We start from the raw sequence: 20,546 nt of genomic DNA, 5'->3' as shown, positions 1-20,546 counted from the left end.
TATATGCGGTCATTTTGTATAAAGCTAATTTCCTATTTTGTATATTCTCCCGATTAATTCTTAATCATCCTGCCACCTTTTTGTGTGTGTCACAGTGCATACTTTTGTCTTATTACTTACCCTATTATATTGAACTTAACAGCTTCTTTTCCTTTTTTTTTTTAATATAATTTTTTGTCAAATAGGCTAACATACGGTGTGTAAAGTGTGCTCTTGGATTTGGGGGTAGATTCCCATGGTTCATTGCCTGCACACAACACCCAGTGCTCATCCCAGCAAGTGCCATCCTCAATGCCCATCACCCATTTTCTCTCTCTTCTCTTAGATTATAGATCCTTCCAGGACAGGGGCTATGTATTCACATTCTTAAGTTTATAATTACACATACCAAGAGATATCCTTCTGTCCTTTTTTTCTTGCTTTTTAATTTATCCATATTCCATGTGGTTAACCCCTCGGTACATGGATGTATTGTATGCACCTGTGCATTTATTTCTACCCCTCCCCCCCCCGACCCTGGTCATCTGAACTCCTGTTTCAAGGTAGATATGTGTTATCACATATGTGGTCTTGTTAATTTCTGTCATTTAGATTTTTATATGCCTTACACAGAAAAGCATTTAAGGCAGCTCAGTGACCTGGGTTAATTAAAACATTCACTCCACCATCCAGTGTGATTCATGTACCAGAGTCCTTGGTCAGGACGCCAGGAGGATTTTGTAAGGAAAACGAGAGATTTAATCGCTATTGAGATTCCACTTTGTGCCAGGTCTGAGCTATGTGATTTTCCAAACATTTTATCTTTTAACCCTAATAAGAGTCTTGTCTACTGATTTTATAGATGAGGATATTAAGGCTTGGAGAAATGAAATAACTTGCTCAGGCCTCTCAAATTCTAAGTGCCATGGTGGGGTTTTCAGCTTGAATATGTTTCATTCCAGAACCCAGGAATCATAGAACTGTGTGATTTTTGAAGAACTGATATGTATCAAAAAGGGTCCTTTTGTTTTTAATATCTTGATTTCCTTCCCCCCCCCCCCGACCCAGTGGCTAATATGGTAAGCATTGTGTTTTAAACCCAGAAAACTAGGGGGACTGTATCAAAAAGACTTCAAGTGTAGAAATTAAAATTTCTATAAACATATAAATCTATATATTTCCACATTCAGAAAATTATGTAAGTTTACTACTTTTCTTTAGATTACACTCCACTAATGAGGCTACTTAGAGAAGATGTATATATTCTTATTTGAAATGAATTTTTTACTCTGCTGTCATTGATTAAGAATCAGACTGAACTTTAGTCTGCTTTATTCTTAACTTTCTCTGTAATCTTGGATCTGTCATTTCCCCTCTTTGCAAAGAGGTTAATTATATAGCTTGTTGACCTTAAAATCATTTTTTTATGGAATTGAAGTAATAGAAGTGAAAATGATCTGATAAACCTCTAAAGCCCCACACTGGTAGGAATCATTTATAAATGATATCTTCTCCTAGTGGGATTTCTGTGCATTACTCATTTATCAACTATTTATTGAATGTTATTCTGTGTCAGGTACTACACTAGACACATGAAGCTACAATGATTGTTCATATAACCTAGTGTTTGCTTAATTGGTTTTAAACTGTATTTAAAGGAGACTTGCAAATACTTCTCATTTGTGTCTCCCTTACGCAGTCATAAATACACATAATGCTTTTTAAATGTTTTCCTTGAATATTGTTTTGGTTACCTCACATAGTGAAGTTATAAGATGAGCTCCTTAGTGTATAGTGCAAGATTCTTTTCTGTTCCAATGTTCCAGTTTATAAATTTTCTTTCACAAATATACTGAAATATAAATAGCTTTTTGTTCATCCTGAGCTTTCTGAAGAGAGAGGCTCCATGGGGATCTTGGGCATCGGTGAGGAGAGAAAGTTCTTCACATATGAATTTGGAACTAAGGGAATCTCCACATGAAACCTCAGTTGTCAAAAAGGTGCTTATAAGCTTGTCCTGTGAGTAAAATGGTTAAGAAGATGGCTAGGGAGGTAAGGCCAGGTTTTGAGCCTTGTTTTGGCGCTTTTCACTGGGTCAGTGTTGGCAAAATACCTAGCCTCGATGACCCTCAGTTTCCTACCTGTCCAGTGGGAAGGATGAAAGGCTGTGTCTTATAGGTTGCCCGTACAGTCCTGATGACTGGGCCCCGCATACAAGAAGCAAACTAAGAGATAGCTCCAAGGTCACTCTGACTAAGGACATGCTCCTTCCACTCTACCCTTCATCCAATCCTAGAAGGAAGCCCGAATGGTCCTAATCTATTGTTCATGTGGGCACTGATTAGATTTGCCTTAAAGAGAGGACTTGGATTGCCCCAGGTGTCTTTCTTATCATGACATGAATCATTTCTACAAAAGGGGTGAAGGAATTCTAAATATACTCCTCCTCGATAGAGTCTTCAAGGACAGAACCATGTGTACAGTGGAATTCTAGTTTTCCCATAAAATGATTCCCAGTTTGACATGAGCATGCAGATGTCTTCATTTTTCTCCATTCCTTTTTCTCTCAAAGTAGATCATAATCTGTCATCTAATTGGGTTGGCAAGTACCATATGAATGCTTTGTTATCATGAGGTGAGGATTGTTCCCTTTTGTATGGAGAATTGGGATACTTGCTGTAACCCCAAGTAAGTTAAGGGGGCTTAGTATCCTAGTGAGAACTGGGAGTCTGGATGGGACTTGGTGATAGGTGATGGGAAGCGAATGTAAACGTGGGGACAAGTGGGGGGGAAATGTTCTGAGCTTCCTGTACAGTTACTTCCAAGATGAAATAGAAATTAACTATTCTAATTTTTAGGATATAAATATTACTGTTTTCTTTTGTTAGCGTGGATCAAGTATTACTAATTTTTAATAACCGAGTTTGACATTTAGGATATTGAAACCTGTTGGTTTTATTCACAACTGATGGTTTAAATGAACTCATATTTAGGGATGTTGGCAGTATAACAAATGTTTGACCCACCAAATATGATAATGAAAATTAATATTTAGGAGTGCCTGGGTGACTCAGTCGGCTAAGAGTCCACGTCTTGATTACGGCTCAGGTCATGATCTTATGGTTCTGTGAGTTCGAGCCCCGTTGTCGGGCTCTGTGCAGACAGCCTGCTTGGGATTCTATCTCCCCCTCTCTTTGCCCCTCCCCAAAGCATGCTCACACTCTCTTTCTCAAAATAAATAAACTTTTTTTAAAAAGTTAAAAAAAAAGAAAATGAATATTTAATTAATTTTTGATTGTGTACTTATTTCCAAAGGAAATATAATTCATTTATGATTATACTTTCTCTGTACTCTACTTAAAATGTATGTAGATAGGAGTTTGTGTGTGTATATTAGGTAAATTTGTGCTGTGATATACTTGAAAAACATGGTGTGGATTTCTAATTATGTTAAAAAATTATTTTCTTTGTTCAGCATTATACTCATAATACTCTACACATGTAGTTTTTGAATAGATTCCTGGCATAATAATCATATAATCATTCAGTACAGTAGAAACATCATTATGGTCAAATACTAATTAGCTACTAAAACAAAACAGAACTTAGTTCCCAGCTTATTGTAAAAAGCAGTTTAATAGTGTACAAAACCACGTGTATGGTTAAAACTATTATTTGCTTTAAATGTGAATCATTTTCCCCTCTATGGGCAATGGGAAGGAATGAGTGTTCTGAATGCTTATTACCTAATTTATTGCTTGGGCACATGTTACAATTTATTATTCAAAGCCTTTATGACCAGCTCTATGTAATGGAACATCCAAAGGACTTGCCAGTAGGAATTCCAGGTTCAGTACCTGGATGTGCTTCAGGGCTTCTACAAAATTAGGAAGCTGGCCTGAATCTTTAGACCGTGTCTTAGAGTTCTTCACATACTACCTCTAAGCCTCTGGTAACATGGTGTTCAGCAGTAAATCACTCATTTCCAGGATGATGGTTTGAACATCTTTGGTGCTGAGGTTGGGTGATCCTCAACTGTTTTACTTCCCCAGTGCACCTTAGGAATATGGTATTGTCTTTCTGTAACAATGAATCCTGGCAGCTGTGATTCTCCAGATGGGTTTGTGATGGAACAAGTCAGGTGACATGTAAGCAGCAGCTAGTAGAGGGCAGTGGGAGGGTACAAATAGGTTGACAGATCACTCAGGTAAGTCTGTTTAGCATACCTCTCAAAGGGCCATTACCCTTGCTATTCTTTAGAGTTGCTTCTGTGGATAACGTAGGGTTCTACCTAGTACCTCTAAGCTTCAGTGTCCTTTGTAAATATGTTTTTGACAACATGGCTTTAGTCTGTCTTCTCTCATATACGTATGGTATCACTGAACATAAGTGATGTAAGTTAGCTTGTGTGATCCTGATACATACTATAAGCGCCATTCTTATTGCTGTTACTGTCACTTTGGGCATCTCAGAATATTATTTCTATCATAAGTGCTTCCCCTGATAAACCATTTATGAGTCAAACATATTATAGATTTTATGCTACATCCTCTTTCTTTTTTTGTGTGTTTTCCTGTTGTCCTTCACTTTAGTTTTGACCGCTGTGGGCATTAATTTTGTTTCTCAAGTGATTGGCAATGCAGTTGAAATACACAGGGCACATGTAGGATAAAATAGCACTACAAGGCTTTCTGATGCGCTAGGTACAAAAAACTAGTTTGTTTCCACCATCTCTGATGTAGCTACTATGAGTCAGTGGGTGTGGGATTGCTATCTGACTATTCAGTTCTGTGTTCCTGCATTTACAGAATTGCATAGGAAACCAGAGTATTTCAGATCATGAAAATATTCACTAATAAATCAGAGAGTTACATTATTCAAGCATCCTCTCTTGAAATACCTTTTGATTTATTTGAATCTAATATGATTCAAATTGATTATAGAGTAAAATCATAAATCTTTCAAAGGCTGTGTATTTCATGTCTGTGATATGATGGTATAGAATGTTTCTGCTCACAGGCAAAACCATGAAACAGTGGGGATCTGCCAGAGTTACACAGCTGAGAAAATCAAGGATGCTAGATACTCCAACGAAGAATTCTTTCAATATCAAAGAAATGAGAGAGGACTTTAGGAAAAATGATGAAGTCCTTGAATATTTTTTACAAATGTAGTTTTGTTTAAAACCACCCTATAAAAATTAAATGTAACATGAAGGATGTCATAATGTGCTAATATAAAATATTGTTGGAAGAAGTCTGCCAGAAACTCCAGTTCATTCATTATTTTTGTTCCTTCTAAGAAATGCATATAGTTGCAAATATTACATAACCTTACCTTAATAGTTTATATTGTCCTTTTTCTAGCTAGTCGCAATCAAACCTTTTTCTAGCACTGTTTATTATAAAATTTTAGCCCCTATTTTAAGTGGACTCACTTCAGATTATCTTTTTACCAGAACTAACGTCTTGGATAATAAGGGTCCCCAATATATACAATATATGTGTGAATTAATGTGATTTTGCATGGATAGCCATAAATTTTTGCTGTGTTTTAGTGGTCTAATAGGAATGTCAGAATTTTAATTTAAATTAATTGTGACTAAAATACCAATAGGCAATGTATGGGGTTTTTTACTCAGTGAGATTAGGCAGGGATCAGGATATTAGTTGTATCAAGCTGATTATTTTAGAAAGACTAATAAAGCCATGTTGTATATAGGTCATTTTCTGGGCCATGGAAATAACTTTATTATAGTTGTTTTAATGTCTTCCATTTGTATAGCATTTTATTCTTAGAAAGTGAATCATTATTTCGTTACCCTTTGTACTGTGTTTTTTGTGATGAAACTGCATGTCCTCCAGAAATTTTACCAGAATGTTCCTTATAAGTCTTCTCTGTGTGTTTGACTCTATGACTGTCTATGAGCTGAGTCCTTACACATAGTGTGAAAGAAGTAAAAATATTTTTAAGACCTAAGAAGTGAAACGGCTGTTTTTGCAGGTATCTTGTCATCTGTAATCCTTCAGAACAAGACCGAAACTCGGTGGTCTCCGTCTATGTGAGTTCCCCCACAGCACAAGTGTCTTCCGCTTCGGGAAAGCCAGTGGAAATTCAAATGAGCGCAGTTTGGGATACAGCAAGTATTATTTCACAGACAGCCTATGAGGTACGTTTTGCCGTGGAGCTTGTATACGTGCCCCCTTGAGCTGTCAAACTGATGTGTGTGAAGTGGTTAAAGTTGTAAATACCGGAGGATTTAACTGGCCAGTTAAGTGACACTAAAGGAAAATAGATCCTGGAGCGCCTGGGTGGCTCAGTCAGTTAGGCATCTGACTCTTGATATTGGCTCAGGTGATGATCTCACAGTTAACGAGATCGAGCTCATGTTGGCTCTGTGCTGACAGTGTGGAGCCTGCTTGGGATTCTCCCTCTCTCTCTCTCTCTCTCTGTCTCTCTCTGTCTCTCTCCCCCCCTCCCTCCCTCTCCTCTTTCACTCTATCCCCTTCCCTGCTCATGCTCTCCCTCTCAAAATAAATAAACTTTAAAAATAAATGAATAAAGGAAAATAGATCCTGTGTTTCCTGAAATACTGATACCTTTGTTACTGTGTATACTGTATGTTATTATTAGTATATGTTATTAGCATGTATTGCATATCTCTGTAAATATCATAATGTTTTCCTGAAGTAATGAAGTAATCATTACTCATAAAATTGTGAATTTTTTCATTTAACTCAATTTTTTTCTTACATTTATTTATTTTTGAGAGACAGAGACAGAGCACAAGTGGGGAAGGGGCAGAGAGAGAATGAGACACAGAATCTGAAGCAGGCTCCAGGCTCTGAGTTTTCAGCACAGAGCCTGATGTGGGGCTCGAACTCATGAACCATGAGATCATGACCTAAGCCAAAGTTGGACGCTTAACTGACAGAGCTACCCAGGCGCCCCTGTTTAGCTCAATTTAATAATAGTTATGCATATGGAAATTGAGATAAATAGCCATTTATCTCAGAAAAGCATACTACCAGCTTTTCATTGCAAAGATGACACAACACACCATGAAAGAGAAAGACTTCCTAAAATAGAAGAAGGTGCTTTTTTTCTGAAATATAACAATGGAAAATTGGGGCTCAAGTAACAGATGTTTTTGGTAAAAAATTTTTAAAGTAATATTAACCTGAACTTTTCACTAGAAAGTATCAATATTTGGTGTCTGGAGTGTAGTTTAAACCGTGTACTTCTGAAGACACAACCATAAGCTAGTAACTCTAAATGAGAATTACTTTGCTTGTTAAGAGCCATTGCTGGCTGCTTTCATAAATTCATAATCCTTAAGGTAAAAAGGAAAAGTATAAAAGATACTTTGGTCAGATGTTACAGGAAGCACCCTATCTAGAAAACGAAACAGGAGCTCCTGGAAGGCAGGGGTCATGTCATGTAGTGTGCACATCCTTTATGCTTGTGCATTGTCTGCTAGACCCCAGGCATTCGATGACTGCTGTTAACATGCTTAATATTTATAGTATTGTGTTTACCGTGTTTATTTTTAATGTACTTGAATATCATAGTATTATAAAAAGATTCCTGATAATTAGGAAAAATCATTGTTCACAGTAAGCCCTTACCTTCATGGAGAATTTTGTCTTCTGGCATCTATTAAGAGCACTGTAGGACAATTGAGGATGCTCATATAATTTCATATATTGAATGAAAGCATAATGCCCTTGATAGTTCTACCACTGTGAAGTTTGTAGAATAGTGTTAGATGATTTTTAAAATATTGTGGTTTTTTGTTTTTATTAGACCTATAAATGCTTTTCTTTCAGTAGATTACATTTCTTAAAAAAATCTCTCATCTGCCTTTTAAAGATCTCTTTTCTAGTACAAATACCACCATTGGGAATGAAAGTGTATACAGTTGTGGAATCAGCAAATTCAGATCCACATTTATCTGAGTATGTCCTGTATAATGGTAACATCAAAGATAAAGGAATTTTCAACATGAAGAATGTAAAAAGTGCTGAGGAAGCTATAACTCTAGAGAACTCCTTTCTTAAACTTCAGTTTGGTCCATCTGGGCTTATGGAGGTATGTTCTGAATAGTTTTCAAATTCATGGAAGGCTTATCAGTTTTATTATAATATGTGCAGACTGGGTATGCAAAGGGAGAAAAGTTGACCCAAACACTCTTGGGGAAAAGGATGCATGAGCAATATATATCTTATTTTTGTGTTCCACTGTGGCCACTTGTTCCTAAAGGGTGTGGTCTGTGGGTGGTGCTGATTTGTGAGTTGTTTGTTACTGGTCCACAAGATAAGTATAGAGGCTGTAACTGTTTAGAAATGTTTGTGGAAACTTCGAAAGCACCGTAGCACAGTAAATTTATGCCTGTTGAATGTAATAATAAAAAAATGCAAGTGTATGTTTGGTATGTCACTTTAAATGCAATTTTTGTAGTAATTCACTTTTATCGTACCCCACAAAAATATTGGTCCATGCATATTGGAGATAAAAAATAAACCTGTTCCTTTGTGCAGAAAGTTTGAGAAACACTGGTCCAGATCTCTTTGTGTGTCTCTTTCTTCCTTGAGGAAGGGAGTTCTGACTTTTTGTTTCTATTGTGAAAGTTTTAAATTCTAAGTATAAAATATAAAAGTATACTTTTAAGTATAAAATTTTGGTTGTTCCTCCAAGAATTATAACATTAGAGTCTATTAGCATTTTTCAGTCTATCCTGAGGTTTTTTTGTTTTGTTTTTAATCAACCTACACATGGAACCAAATACAACATCATTAATATCTTCATAGTGAGTTGCCTTTAAACACTTTTTTATCCTTTAGGAAATGATAAACAAAGAAGATGGTAAGCGGCATGAAGTAAAAGTACAATTTTCATGGTATGGAACAACGAGTAAAAAGGATAAAAGTGGTGCCTACCTCTTCTTACCTGATGGGGAAGCCAAGGTAAGTGCCAATGAGCTGAGCAGTGAACAAGCACTGATTGAAAGAATAATGAAGAAAAAAATAAGTGCATCTCATTATCTTGTCATCTATTAGGCATAGATGAGTTGGTTCCACTATGATATTTTCTTACTGACATTTGGTAATTTGTAGTTGAATGTTAGGTAAACAAATAATTTTTGCAGGGTTGGAATCCATGAAGATGCTACAATGAACAGTTGTTCTGCATGCATAGAAGTTACATTTGATTTAGGGTTCAAGTGCTCTTATACTGGTATATACATAAGTGGCATGGTATATATCCAGAGACCAATTATCTAGCCATACAGGAAAAGTAAATTGCCCCCTGGCCATTTATATCCTTAACTGCTAGCACTTTAAAAAACAAAAACAAAAAAATTCCCCTATCCTTGACTGTAAAGGTAATATATGCAAATTTTGACACATTTTTGAAAACACAGAGAACTGAAGAGAACAATAAAATTTACCAACTATTCCCAAGGCCGTGCAAACCAGGGCCAACATTTTGATGTGTTTTTTATTGTCTTATGCACATCCCTTTCTCCCCCATTTTCAAGTGTGGTCTTACTACATGTACATATTTTATTTTTCATTGTCATAGTGCTCACAATCTGATGGTATGTTCTTTGAAAACAATTTTAATATGTACTGTTGTGATTAAAAACTTAGAGATATAAGATGATTAAAGTCTGAGGGTATAATGTCTAACATGGTCAGTATAGTACATAATACTGTATTGTGTAATATGCTGAGAGTAGAACTTAAATGTTCTTACACACACACACACACACACACACACACACACACACACGTGTGTGTGTGTGTGTGTGTATACATATATCACAAAAAGGAATTTCCTGCTGTTGCATATGTAGATTTTCTCTCAGTACTTCACTACTGTGGCATTGTGATAAGCCTTCTTTGTAACATTCTTTATATGCAGTGTTGATTATTTCCTGAGAATAACTTTCTAGAAGAGTCATTTTGTGTCAGTGGATGAGGCCTTTAAGACTTGATATGTACCACTTCTCTGTCCCCTACAAAGACTGCATAAATATTCACTCCCACCAGCGTTTTTGAGAATAACTCTAATATACCATGCCAAGCACTGAGAATCAGCCATTTAAAAGCTTTACTACAGTAATAGGTAAAAAAATATTTCACTGATGAGATTTTATGGTTATTAGGAAGGCTAAACTTTATATATTTGTCTCTCATATCTCTTTTGTGACTCCCTATGTAAGTTTTGGACCATTGTTCTACTGGTATGACTTAAGGATCTGTAAGCATTCTTTTTTTATTTTTAAGTTTATTTATTTATTTTGAGAGAGAGTGGGAGAGGGACAGAGAGAGAGGGAGAGAGAGAGAGAATCCCAAACAGGCTCCATGCCGTCAGTGCAGAGCCTGATGTGGGGCTCGAGCTCACGAACCGTGAGATCATGACCTGAGCCGAGACCAAGAGTCAGCTGCTTAACCAACTGAGCCACTCAGGCGCCTACGTAAGTGCCTTTATATATGGTAAAAGTTAATCCTTTTTCCTATTTATTGCAAAATTTTTCATCAGTGTGTCATTGAACTTAATTATTTTGTGTTGTTATAGTTTTTTTTAATTTTGGGGTAGTCCTGTATTTTTTTTCTTTACAGCATCTTTTTTTGTTTGTTTTTTGCTTTTCTACTTCTACAGGTTTTCTCCACTTCATGATAAGTTAAAGATTCTCCATATTTTGTTGTGTAGAGACCTATCTCCTGCAAAAATTGTTGCACAATTTATTTTAATTTGTTTTTTTTGTTTTCGTACAGTTTAGAAGAGCCTGCTAACCAACATCAAATAATAGATTTTATAGGGTAGCGCTGGCAACCTGAAGGATTCTAGTTGTTTGTTGTTGTTTGTTTTGATTTTTTTAAAATCAGTGAGGAATTAAAGGTAAACCATAGCTCATAGTAGCTGTTCCAGGATGGGCAGTGGAGCCTAAGTAGAAGCTGTGTCAGTGTGTTTTCTCTTGATCGCTTTTGTCATTGGACAGGAATTTTGTTTTTATTGACTGTTCTTATGCTTAAAAAAGGAAAGTAGCTGTACTTACAGAATATTATTTATGGCCAATAGGGACTAATTTATTTAAAATTATTCTCTCTTTAAATAGCTCTAATATTAAATAAAAAGACCAAGGGAATTATTGTATGTTTACAAAGAGAAAATAAAAGAACACCAGCAAGGAGGCAGCAGGGTGCATCAGAAAAAGGCAGGAGCCCAGAAATCCCCGTGCCAGGTTTCCTCTGCTTCCATTACTTTCTAGGTATATGGGAAAATTAGGTCCAAGAACTTTGTGAATGCTAAAGCATTGTATTAATTTCAAAATATTTTTCTGTAGCCAGAGAGGTACATTTTGAAGAAAATTGCACTGTCCTGAAAATCTGATGCTGCTTAGGTAGCTCATATTGTAAGCCTCACTCTTCATGACCTTGTTGAGCTTGTATAGCCTGTAGTGCTCCAGAAATTAGAATTCTTTATAAATGCTTTCCATTTGTTCCTATGTCACCGAAGTTACTTGTTTTATTCCCAGTTTTTTCTTGACACTAGATTCTAAATAATGAAAACTAAACCAGTAGTTGCCATAGTTTTTTCAAGTTTGTAAATTTGCGTTATATTCTGCTAGCTTTTCCTAGTGAAAGGGCAGTATGTTTTATAGAGTAGTAAACCTAACTGTGATTACATGGTGTTTGTGAATCCTGCTTTCTGTTTGCTTAGATGACTCCCTGTGGCCATCCTTATCACCTGTCCTGACCCCTGAACATTAGGGGCCATGGTTCTAATAAATGTTTGCCTGGGAAAATGTCAGTGCTGTAGAATGAGTGGTATTTCTAATAAATCACCAATGGACAATATAGAAGGATTTTAATTAGAAATTTTTATAGCTGGGAGGGAATGTTTGTAGATCATCTAGGCCAATCAGGTTGTAAACATTTTTATTATTTTCTGTTTTTAGTACTTTTTATGTAAGGGAAAACCTTATCGTAAATTTTTATAGTATGTGCATATTCTGATACCTTGTAAGGTTTGGTTTTCACTTGAAATTGCAGATTATCAGGGGTTAAGTATTTGCCATTTTGGAAATTATAATAAACATTTCTTCGAAAAGTTAAAAGCCAAAACTTTTTCTTAAAAATGTCATTTCCTCCTCAGCCTTATGTTTACACAACACTACCCTTTGTCAGAGTGCAACATGGAAGGTTTTATTCGGACGTGACTTGCTTTTTTGAACGTGTTACCCATAGAGTCCGACTGTACAACATACAGGGTAAGAAAACAGAGAAGCACAATTGTGAAACATGTGTACTGGTTCTTGTGTTTTGTTTGTCGTTTTTAATCAATTAGCAAGTGGTTTCTGAAGATATGATAATCTTTCTAAATTTGCCATCATTCTTATTGTGTGTTTTAAAAATATAATACTTCCTTTTGATAATCAAAAATGGTAAATCTTTTAACTCTCTGCATCTACATATTCTTTTTTCCTGTGTATCTTTTCTATCATAATATGTGTCCCAGTCATGAGTTCATTAATTGGAAACTTTATTTCTAAGATCTAAAAAATGTTATTTTTATTTTATTTTACAAAATGGAAATTATATCAAATATGGCTTTCAGCTAGTGGATCACTGACTGCCTCTGACATACACACACACCCCACATATGGCCTGCCTTAAATATGGAAGGTATTGCAATAGCAAGTATTACTGGAATTTAACTTTCTTTAAGAAAAATGTTCATTACTAGTTCTTTTTATTCACAACTCTTTAGCTGGTAGAGTATAAAATCAGGCAATTGTTTATTGCTTTTAGGACAGTACTGAATAGTGTCTTTATCAACCAAGCAATAGTAAGTGGGCTTCTAATCCTTTTAGGGACTTAACCACAGGCGTTGGCACTGGTCCTTCCCTAGGATTTGGGTGTAGCTATGATTCCCAGATAATCTCAGTAAGAGTTGCACATTTATGTTGGTTGATGTTGAATTCACCAGTTTTAGAATGGAGTACTTTTCTAACCACAAATGTAATCCTAATAACCAGACCACTAACCATGGTATCAACTGTCTTAGAAAAGGACCTCATAAAAATGCCACTTTAGGTGTTTCTTTGCTATCAGCTATGCTGAAAAAGTTAGGAAAGGAAAAATTGTTTCCCTGAATCTTTTTTTTTTTTAATGTTTATTTATATTTTTTGAGAAAGAGAGTGTGAGCGGAGGACAGGCAGAGAGAGAGGAGACACAGAATCTGAAGCAGGATCCAGGCTCTGAGCTGTCAGCCCAGAGCCTGACGTGGGGCTCGAACTCAGGAACAGTGAGATCATGAGCTGAGCAGAAGAAGTCAGATGCTTAACCAACTGAGCTGCCCAGGCACCCCTCCCTGAGTCTTTATACCAGTAAATAATAAAGCATTTTAAAGCTAATGATAAAATATATGGACAGGCACTGTTTACTTTTTAGATAATGTGGGGAAGCAAAGGGTACTTTGTTCAGGGAATGTTTGCTTTGCTACCTGTAAGAAAGTTCATAGTTCTGAAGTAATCTTTTATTGAGTTTTCTCAGCTCTCTAGTAAGTCACAGTCTTTTTGCCCCATCCCTTTCTACTCTTAAAAACAATTTTTTTTAGTGCTTATTTATTTTTGAGAGAGAGAGAATGAGCATGAGCAGGGGAGAGGTGGAGAGGGAGACACAGAATCTGAAGCAGGCTCCAGGCTCCAACTGTCAGCACAGAGCCTGACACAGGGCTTGAACCCACAAACCATGAGATCATGACCCGAGCTGAAGTCAGAGGCTTAACCACCTGAGCCACCAGGTGCCCCAAAGGCAACTGTACTCTTGCATAAGCTATTGTTCAACATCTCTGAGAGCTCTAAAATTACACTTTCAGCTACGACCAAAGGTGTCATTGTATGGGTAGAAAATGGCATCATCACACAGAAGATCTGCTTATCTGCTTTTAGATTTGCTTACAACTGTTGCTTTTAATGGAAAATGTCTTCCTTGAGTACAACATGGCACCCACTGTGGCACAGACCTGTTTATCAAGTGTGGTTCAGCACTGGTTTTCATCAGTTAATACTTAGGGATAGCTGTGTCTCAGAGTTAATGCTGAAGCAGCTCACCAGAGAATTCCAACTTCTCAATCAAGTATATTTGCCTAATTGCTTTTGCTTTTCTTTAATTGGGTCAGTCACCGTCACTGCAGCTTCACAGTTTTTGCAGGTTGTCCAGGGGATCTAGATCTCATCACAGAGGATGGTTTCTGTAAATTAAAGGGCCCTCTTTGGCTACTGAGACCATAAGCTTAGTTTGCCATCATATCCCAGTGGTTGATTTGGAAATTAATAGGCTCTGACTTGTCTGTTTACTCATTCCAACAAACATGTATTTATCAGACCCTAAATCCCTTTCTTTTCTCCTCTTCCTTTCTCCCCTCCTGAGTAGTCCAAAATGCCCAGTGGCGGCTGATTCATAGCCCCTTAGCAGAACCAGGAACCACCAAGATTTAGCTGATTCCCAGCCCTCCAAGGTGACAGTGCCGGCTCTCTGATTAGTCAGTTAAGAAACAGAAGTTTTTCTCAACTGGGCACTTGGAATATTAACATAACAAAAAATAATAAAAAAAAATAAATAAGAACACAGACCTCAGATTGCCTCTGGATGTGACAGTGGGTGGAATAAACAGGCTGAAGCATTTGTATTAGATTTTTGTAGCTTGAGAGCAGAAAGCTTCAGAAGTTTGTGGGAAATGACAGATAAATACGTTAGGTATAATGTGAAGTTAACTTAGAGTGCTTTTCCAGATGAGTTTTACTGTTCTTGCCTGGACTGAACCTGAAACCAGCGTATGTAACTATTCGAAGTGACATAGCAATCTTTCTTTTTGCTCTCTCAAGCCCAGAGCATTTATTTTTTTTTTCCCAACATGAAAGTACTTGGTGGGAGATGAAGATACCAGCTCACCTGAAAGGCTTTCATCCAAAATATACATCCTTCTAATGTCCGTATCTCAGCCTCTCTCAACAAATCTCCTTCTTGGAAAAAAAAATAAGCCTAGGTGTGGAGAGAGCCTTTTTTCAGTGGCCTTCTTGACCCACGTCGTCTGTCCTTTGTGTGAAGGGTTGGGTTGTTGGCATCCTGGCTCATTGGGTTTTAATTAAATCACTAATCGAAACCTAAGGAAGAGATGTGAAGTCTTCAGGGTGTTTGGATCTTAGGGAGTTCAAAGTGCCTGAAAGGGGTCTGGTAATGCCACACCAAAGCAGCAATACTAAGAAATACTTGAAAGTTCTTTGGTGTTTTGAACTTTGGCCTCACAGCGCCTGGGTGATTGATCAAAATACGTGCAAAGAAAACGTCAGCCAATTTCCATACTTTTGTAGGTCAGCTTTTGTTTAATATTTCTTAAAATAACAAAAATACCTACTTTCAAGTTTAACTTATTAATCTATCTTTGGATATATGCTAATTTTGCCCCCATTAAACTGACCAGATGTAGTTTATTTGGATGAGTATTAATGAATAGAGCCTGTTTGTTGTTAGTACCAAATTTATGAGCCAGAAAAAAAAAATGGGGTTTGGGGGAGAGAAACTATTAATATTTTATGATTAGATACTATAATTGTGTTAGGTTACTAAACCATTAATTATGCAGAAGATTTTATTCTCAGCAATAAGTGTAAAGAAACAAAGAGTTGATATTATGAATTATCTATCTTTATTGAATGTCTATTTGTATTAAATCCTTCAAATTTGGTTTATTTGAAATATTCTTTTAAAAAACTAAAGTAATGCAATCCTGATAAAATATCCTTAAATTCCTCAATCTCTGTTTTAGTTGCTCTTTGACCCTTTTCTCCTCAAAGGAACTGTTGGCCCAAATTAAGCTTTAAGAGAAAACAAAATGAGGAATAAATCAAACAGCACTTTTCCAAATTGTAAAAACCATGTGGTCATTACTGATTTCACAACAAACTGAGTTGGGAGGCATGGGTTCAACCCACTTTGTTTCTTTTCTCGGTTTTATATTTGAGTTTTAGTTTCTCTATTTGCGTTCTCTCCAGGTTCTGAAAATGGTAGGAGGTACCGTGCAGCTTAAAGTTCTCTCTTAACATCATTTAAACTGTTGAAAAACACGGTGTGTTTCTTTTCATTATTGTTCAGACATTACATTCAAAAAGGTTCAAGAAATAATAAATTAGAGGAAATCTTGTGCTCACTAGCGTTAAAAGCTCTACAAGATCAGAGAGATTTGAGAGATTGCTGATGAAACATAATGCTTTGCCTTTTATCAGGTTAAGTAAGAAATCCATTTGGTAGCACCCATAATTTAATGAAATGCCCTTTTGGAGCCTTCCCCCCCCCCCCAAAAGATTATTTAGTTGGTAGAAAATAACATTTTTCTGGAGGAAAATATGGGAGAAGTGAGGATTAATTTTTCTTGTACTGTAATCATCTTCCATTCAATTGAAACTTTAAGTGTTACTAAACAGACTACTTTAGCTTTTTTTGTTTATCTTGAAATGGAAGATAGAATGTGATACAAGCAGAAGTCCCTGTATCCCCTCATGTTATATTTGATATTATGCCATCACAATAAGCACATACCTTGCAGTGGCATAATGATCAATAAGTGACATTTGCTAGCTGTGGCTTCATTTGTCTTCAGAGCTGTAATTATTAGACTTTGGTGCCCTAGTTTTCTGACATCAACAGCTACTTTGAAGAATTAGGTTGCTATGGGTTACCAATGTGTCACGTACATTTTCACTAGCACAACGTTCAGGTTCCAGATCTGTTACAATATATACCTCCAAGCTTTCCCCCCCAGGGACTACGTTCTCCTAGGCAGGTGTTTGTGAGTGAATGAGTACGTGTATAAACCATGTTTCAACCCTTAGGAGAAATATCATAAATGCAATACTCTGGCCTATTTTCCACCAACATATTATAAAAGTACTATATGTAATGGATCTTACTAAAAGAAAGCAAGTAGCCTGGAGGTAAAATGTAATGAACTGCCATCAAGAAGTATGGAAGAAAAGACTTTCCTTTGGCTGAAATGACTGAATAATTTCCTTGCCTGGGCACATTTAGCAATCACAAAGAGGTTGCTTAGTTTTTCTGTTTTGAATATATAGCCGAAATGGAGTCATAACATGACCCTTGACTTTTAGAGAGTCAAAGTGAACTTCATCTAGTTAAACACATAAGAGAATCACCTTGGGAATTAGAGATCTGAATCTTTACTTGTACCCTTAAGCCAACTAGGGTGACCTTGAGTTTGTCCTTTAATTTCTCATGCACTCAATTTCTTAAATTATAGAAAGACAACATGGTCAAGTAGGTGTAACTATTAAGGAGTCTTCACAAAACTTGGTATCACATAAAGTCTCTCTTGTTCATAACTCCCTGCTCCTAAATTCATCTTCTAAGGATGTTTGAATCTGGGCCTCCTATCCCTGGAGTCCTCCTACTTGTAAACAAGGTCTCAGAGCTTCACTGAAGTTGTTTTTATTTCCATAAAAAGATTCATGAGGATATTAAAATGGTTTGCAATCAATCTCTCATATTTTTTTCCCCAGGACTATGTTCCATATTTAGTTTGATTTAAGAGTAAAAAGCATTAAGTAAGTTATGGCTAGGCAGACTTAGGTAATTAAAACATTTCTGGAATACCATAATGTGCAATTGACTGCTAAAGATTTTTTTTCTGTTAATTGGAACTTTTAAAAATTGAAATAAGTAGCTATGTGTCGAATCTGATTATTCCCTACAGGCATGAAAGAGAAGGTTATTTTAAGGGACTATAAGCACATTCTGGTTACACAAATTCAGAACTCAGAGGTTATCTTGGGGGCTGTTTGACAGCAGCTGCTGTGTTGAAGCCATAGCTTCTTAGCAGGGAAGCATCATCCCCCACAAATATGTGTCGTACTAAACTCAGATCAAGGGTGTGGCGATGGGAAACGTAGGAGAGGTGTGATGGTTAAGAGCTCAGACTCCAGAGTCAACACACCTGTGTGTCATTTCCAGCTCCCATCCCAGTTCTGCTGCTTACCAGCTGTTTGACCTTGTGCAGGTTTTTACAGTCCTTGGTTTTGGCATCTTGAAAATGGTAGCAATAATAGAGTCTACCTCATAGGAGTGTTGGAGGATTAACTGAGTTAATATACATAAAGCCTGGCACCTACTAAGTATTATATCTCCTGAAGAGGATGTGCAGGCCAGATGAGTAAAGGCGTAAGTGTTACAATAGAGAGTAGCCATTGAGGGTTGGGGGTGTTGGGGAAGAATTGATAAAGAAAGCAAGTTGTTGAGATGCCAGATCTTGGAGAAATGTCACTTAAATAGGCAGAAAGGAGTAAAAGAACATTACAAAGTGTGAGGTGGGATTGTTTCAATCAGACACCCTTGTTCCTGTAAGAATTTGAAAATCTTGGGGCACCTGGGTGACTCAGTAGGTTAAGCACCTGACTTTGGCTCAGATCATGATCTCATTGTTTGTGGGTTCAAGCCACACGTCCGGCTCTGTGTTGACAGCTCAGAGCCTGAAGCCTGCTTCAGATTCTATGTCTCCCTCTCTCTCTGCTCCTCCCCCATTCATACTCTGTCTCTCTCTGTCTCAAAAAAATAAACGTTAAAAAAAATTTTTTTGAAAATCTCTGTATTACATATATTTAAGCTGATATCTAGTTTTTCTTTATACATTTAAAAAATTGCAAAGGATGTTTTTCATGGAATATAATCAATATTGACATTTAAAAATAAACATATCCAGTGAGTAGCAATTTGATACCAAATCATGCATTTTTAAAAAGGCCTGAATAAGATCTTTTTTTTTTAAGTTTTTTATTTGAGAGAGAGAGAGAGAGAGAGCACAAGCAGGGGAAAGGGAAAGAGAGAGAAAGAGAGAGAGAGAGAGAGAGAGAGAGAGAGAGAGAGAGAGAGAGAGAAAATCTTAAGCAGGCTCTTCCCTCAGCACAGAGCCCTACATGAGGCTTGATTTCATGATGGTGAGATCATGGCCTGAGCTGAAATCGAGACTTAACCAACGGAGCCACCCAGGCTCCCCAAGACCATCTTTTAAAGTCAAATTTCACATCCTTATTTTCTCCTTGAACTCATATTTCTATTCTACTTCCTCACAGAATTTTAGCTTAAAGTAATATTCTTATGCTTGAGTCTTGTTATTGGTTAACCTTTCATTACTCTTATAAAAGAAATATGTATGTATATATGTGTCTATATATTTAAATTTAAGATTTCTGTTATCCTAAAAGTATTAAATATGATGTGCATTGAGTTGTAAAAATTATTAATAGTATACAGTTGATCAAAAACAATCTATATATTACCAATTTTGTCATTTATTTCATGAACTTTAATGGAAGCCTTTCAGTGGGATAAATTATACATTTTGTATCCCCATATATTCATGTGTCCATTGGTGAATGTTACGTATTGCCAGAATGAGATAGGTTTCAGCATCGATTTTTTTACTAATTTTTTTTTTTAATTTTTTATTTTTTTAACGTTTATTTATTTTTGAGACAGAGAGAGACCCAGCATGAACGGGGGAGGGTCAGAGAGAGAGGGAGACACAGAATCTGAAACAGGCTCCAGGCTCTGAGCTGTCAGCACAGAGCCCGATGTGGGGCTCGAACTCGCTCACTGCGAGATCATGACCTGAGCCGAAGTCGGAAGCTTAACCGACTGAGCCACCCAGGCGCCCCCTAATTTTTATTTTTATAAGTGTAGGGCAAAGGAATGATGTTACTACCATAAATAAGTAGGTGGCAATAGAAGGAATCTTATTATAGGAATGCCATTCAGTCCTTTGAACTCTTTATGAGTTAGATTCCATAAATCACAGAGTGGTCTATGTCAAACATAAATTTCAGTTGATTATTTTTAATGATCTGCCTGGCAACTTGATTAGATACCCCTTCAATTTTGTTGAAAGCAAACAATTGAAAGTCACATGTTTTGGAAAAATATTTGTTACTCAGCCATTGAAGTTCAACCAGACACCAGTATTTCACGTTGTCTCTGTCCAGTGCCCACTGGAGTTAGGGTGAGTGAGAGCTATGCTATTGCTTCTTTTTTGGTAAGTTGGGAGAAGGGATGGTGAAAATGTAGTTTTAAAGACAAAAACAAAAACAAGGAAGAACCTCTTGCCTCAACGGCAAGATTAGCTTGAGAAATGAGAGTGTACAGAATCTAGGCTTCCTGCCTAATGGAGCCTTGGAAAGGAGCAAGTCGAGGAGAACAGGAAGTAGGCAAGTTCAGAGTGGCTGTCAGTGTGGAGGATATTCAAATGGACCACTGTGATTATTCCAGCATTCTTCCCTCACTTGTCCTAGACCAGGCCAAGTGTGGATCATGGGGAACGGAATAGGAAAGCTTCAGTGTTGTGAGCTGTTTTATTCACCTCCTATGGAAGGGCTTTAGTTAGAGCTTGCCTGTTTGGGATTTAAAAAAATGTTACTGATGTAGATGTTGTGTTCCCTCCCAGACAGAGCTTCAAAAAAAAAAAAAAAATCTGTCATTTCTTAACATCAG

The 20,546-nt window shown here is 36.7% G+C and overlaps 1 protein-coding gene across 2 annotated transcripts in view; it reads left to right on the top strand.

The window, feature by feature from the left end:
• MAN2A1 (mannosidase alpha class 2A member 1) overlaps positions 1 to 20,546 on the top strand; it is a 167,627-nt gene that overhangs the window by 109,895 nt on the left and 37,186 nt on the right. For both annotated transcript variants that reach the window (XM_058725288.1, XM_058725294.1), the window contains exons 13-16: positions 5,983 to 6,148; positions 7,852 to 8,070; positions 8,823 to 8,945; positions 12,145 to 12,259. In XM_058725288.1, coding sequence (XP_058581271.1) covers positions 5,983 to 6,148; positions 7,852 to 8,070; positions 8,823 to 8,945; positions 12,145 to 12,259 — 623 coding nt within the window. The remainder of the gene's footprint in view (positions 1 to 5,982; positions 6,149 to 7,851; positions 8,071 to 8,822; positions 8,946 to 12,144; positions 12,260 to 20,546) is intronic.

Source organism: Neofelis nebulosa, chromosome 1, assembly GCF_028018385.1.
Source record: "Neofelis nebulosa isolate mNeoNeb1 chromosome 1, mNeoNeb1.pri, whole genome shotgun sequence".
NCBI classification, from domain to species: Eukaryota; Metazoa; Chordata; class Mammalia; order Carnivora; family Felidae; genus Neofelis; species Neofelis nebulosa.
This window is presented reverse-complemented; position numbering and strand designations above follow the sequence as displayed.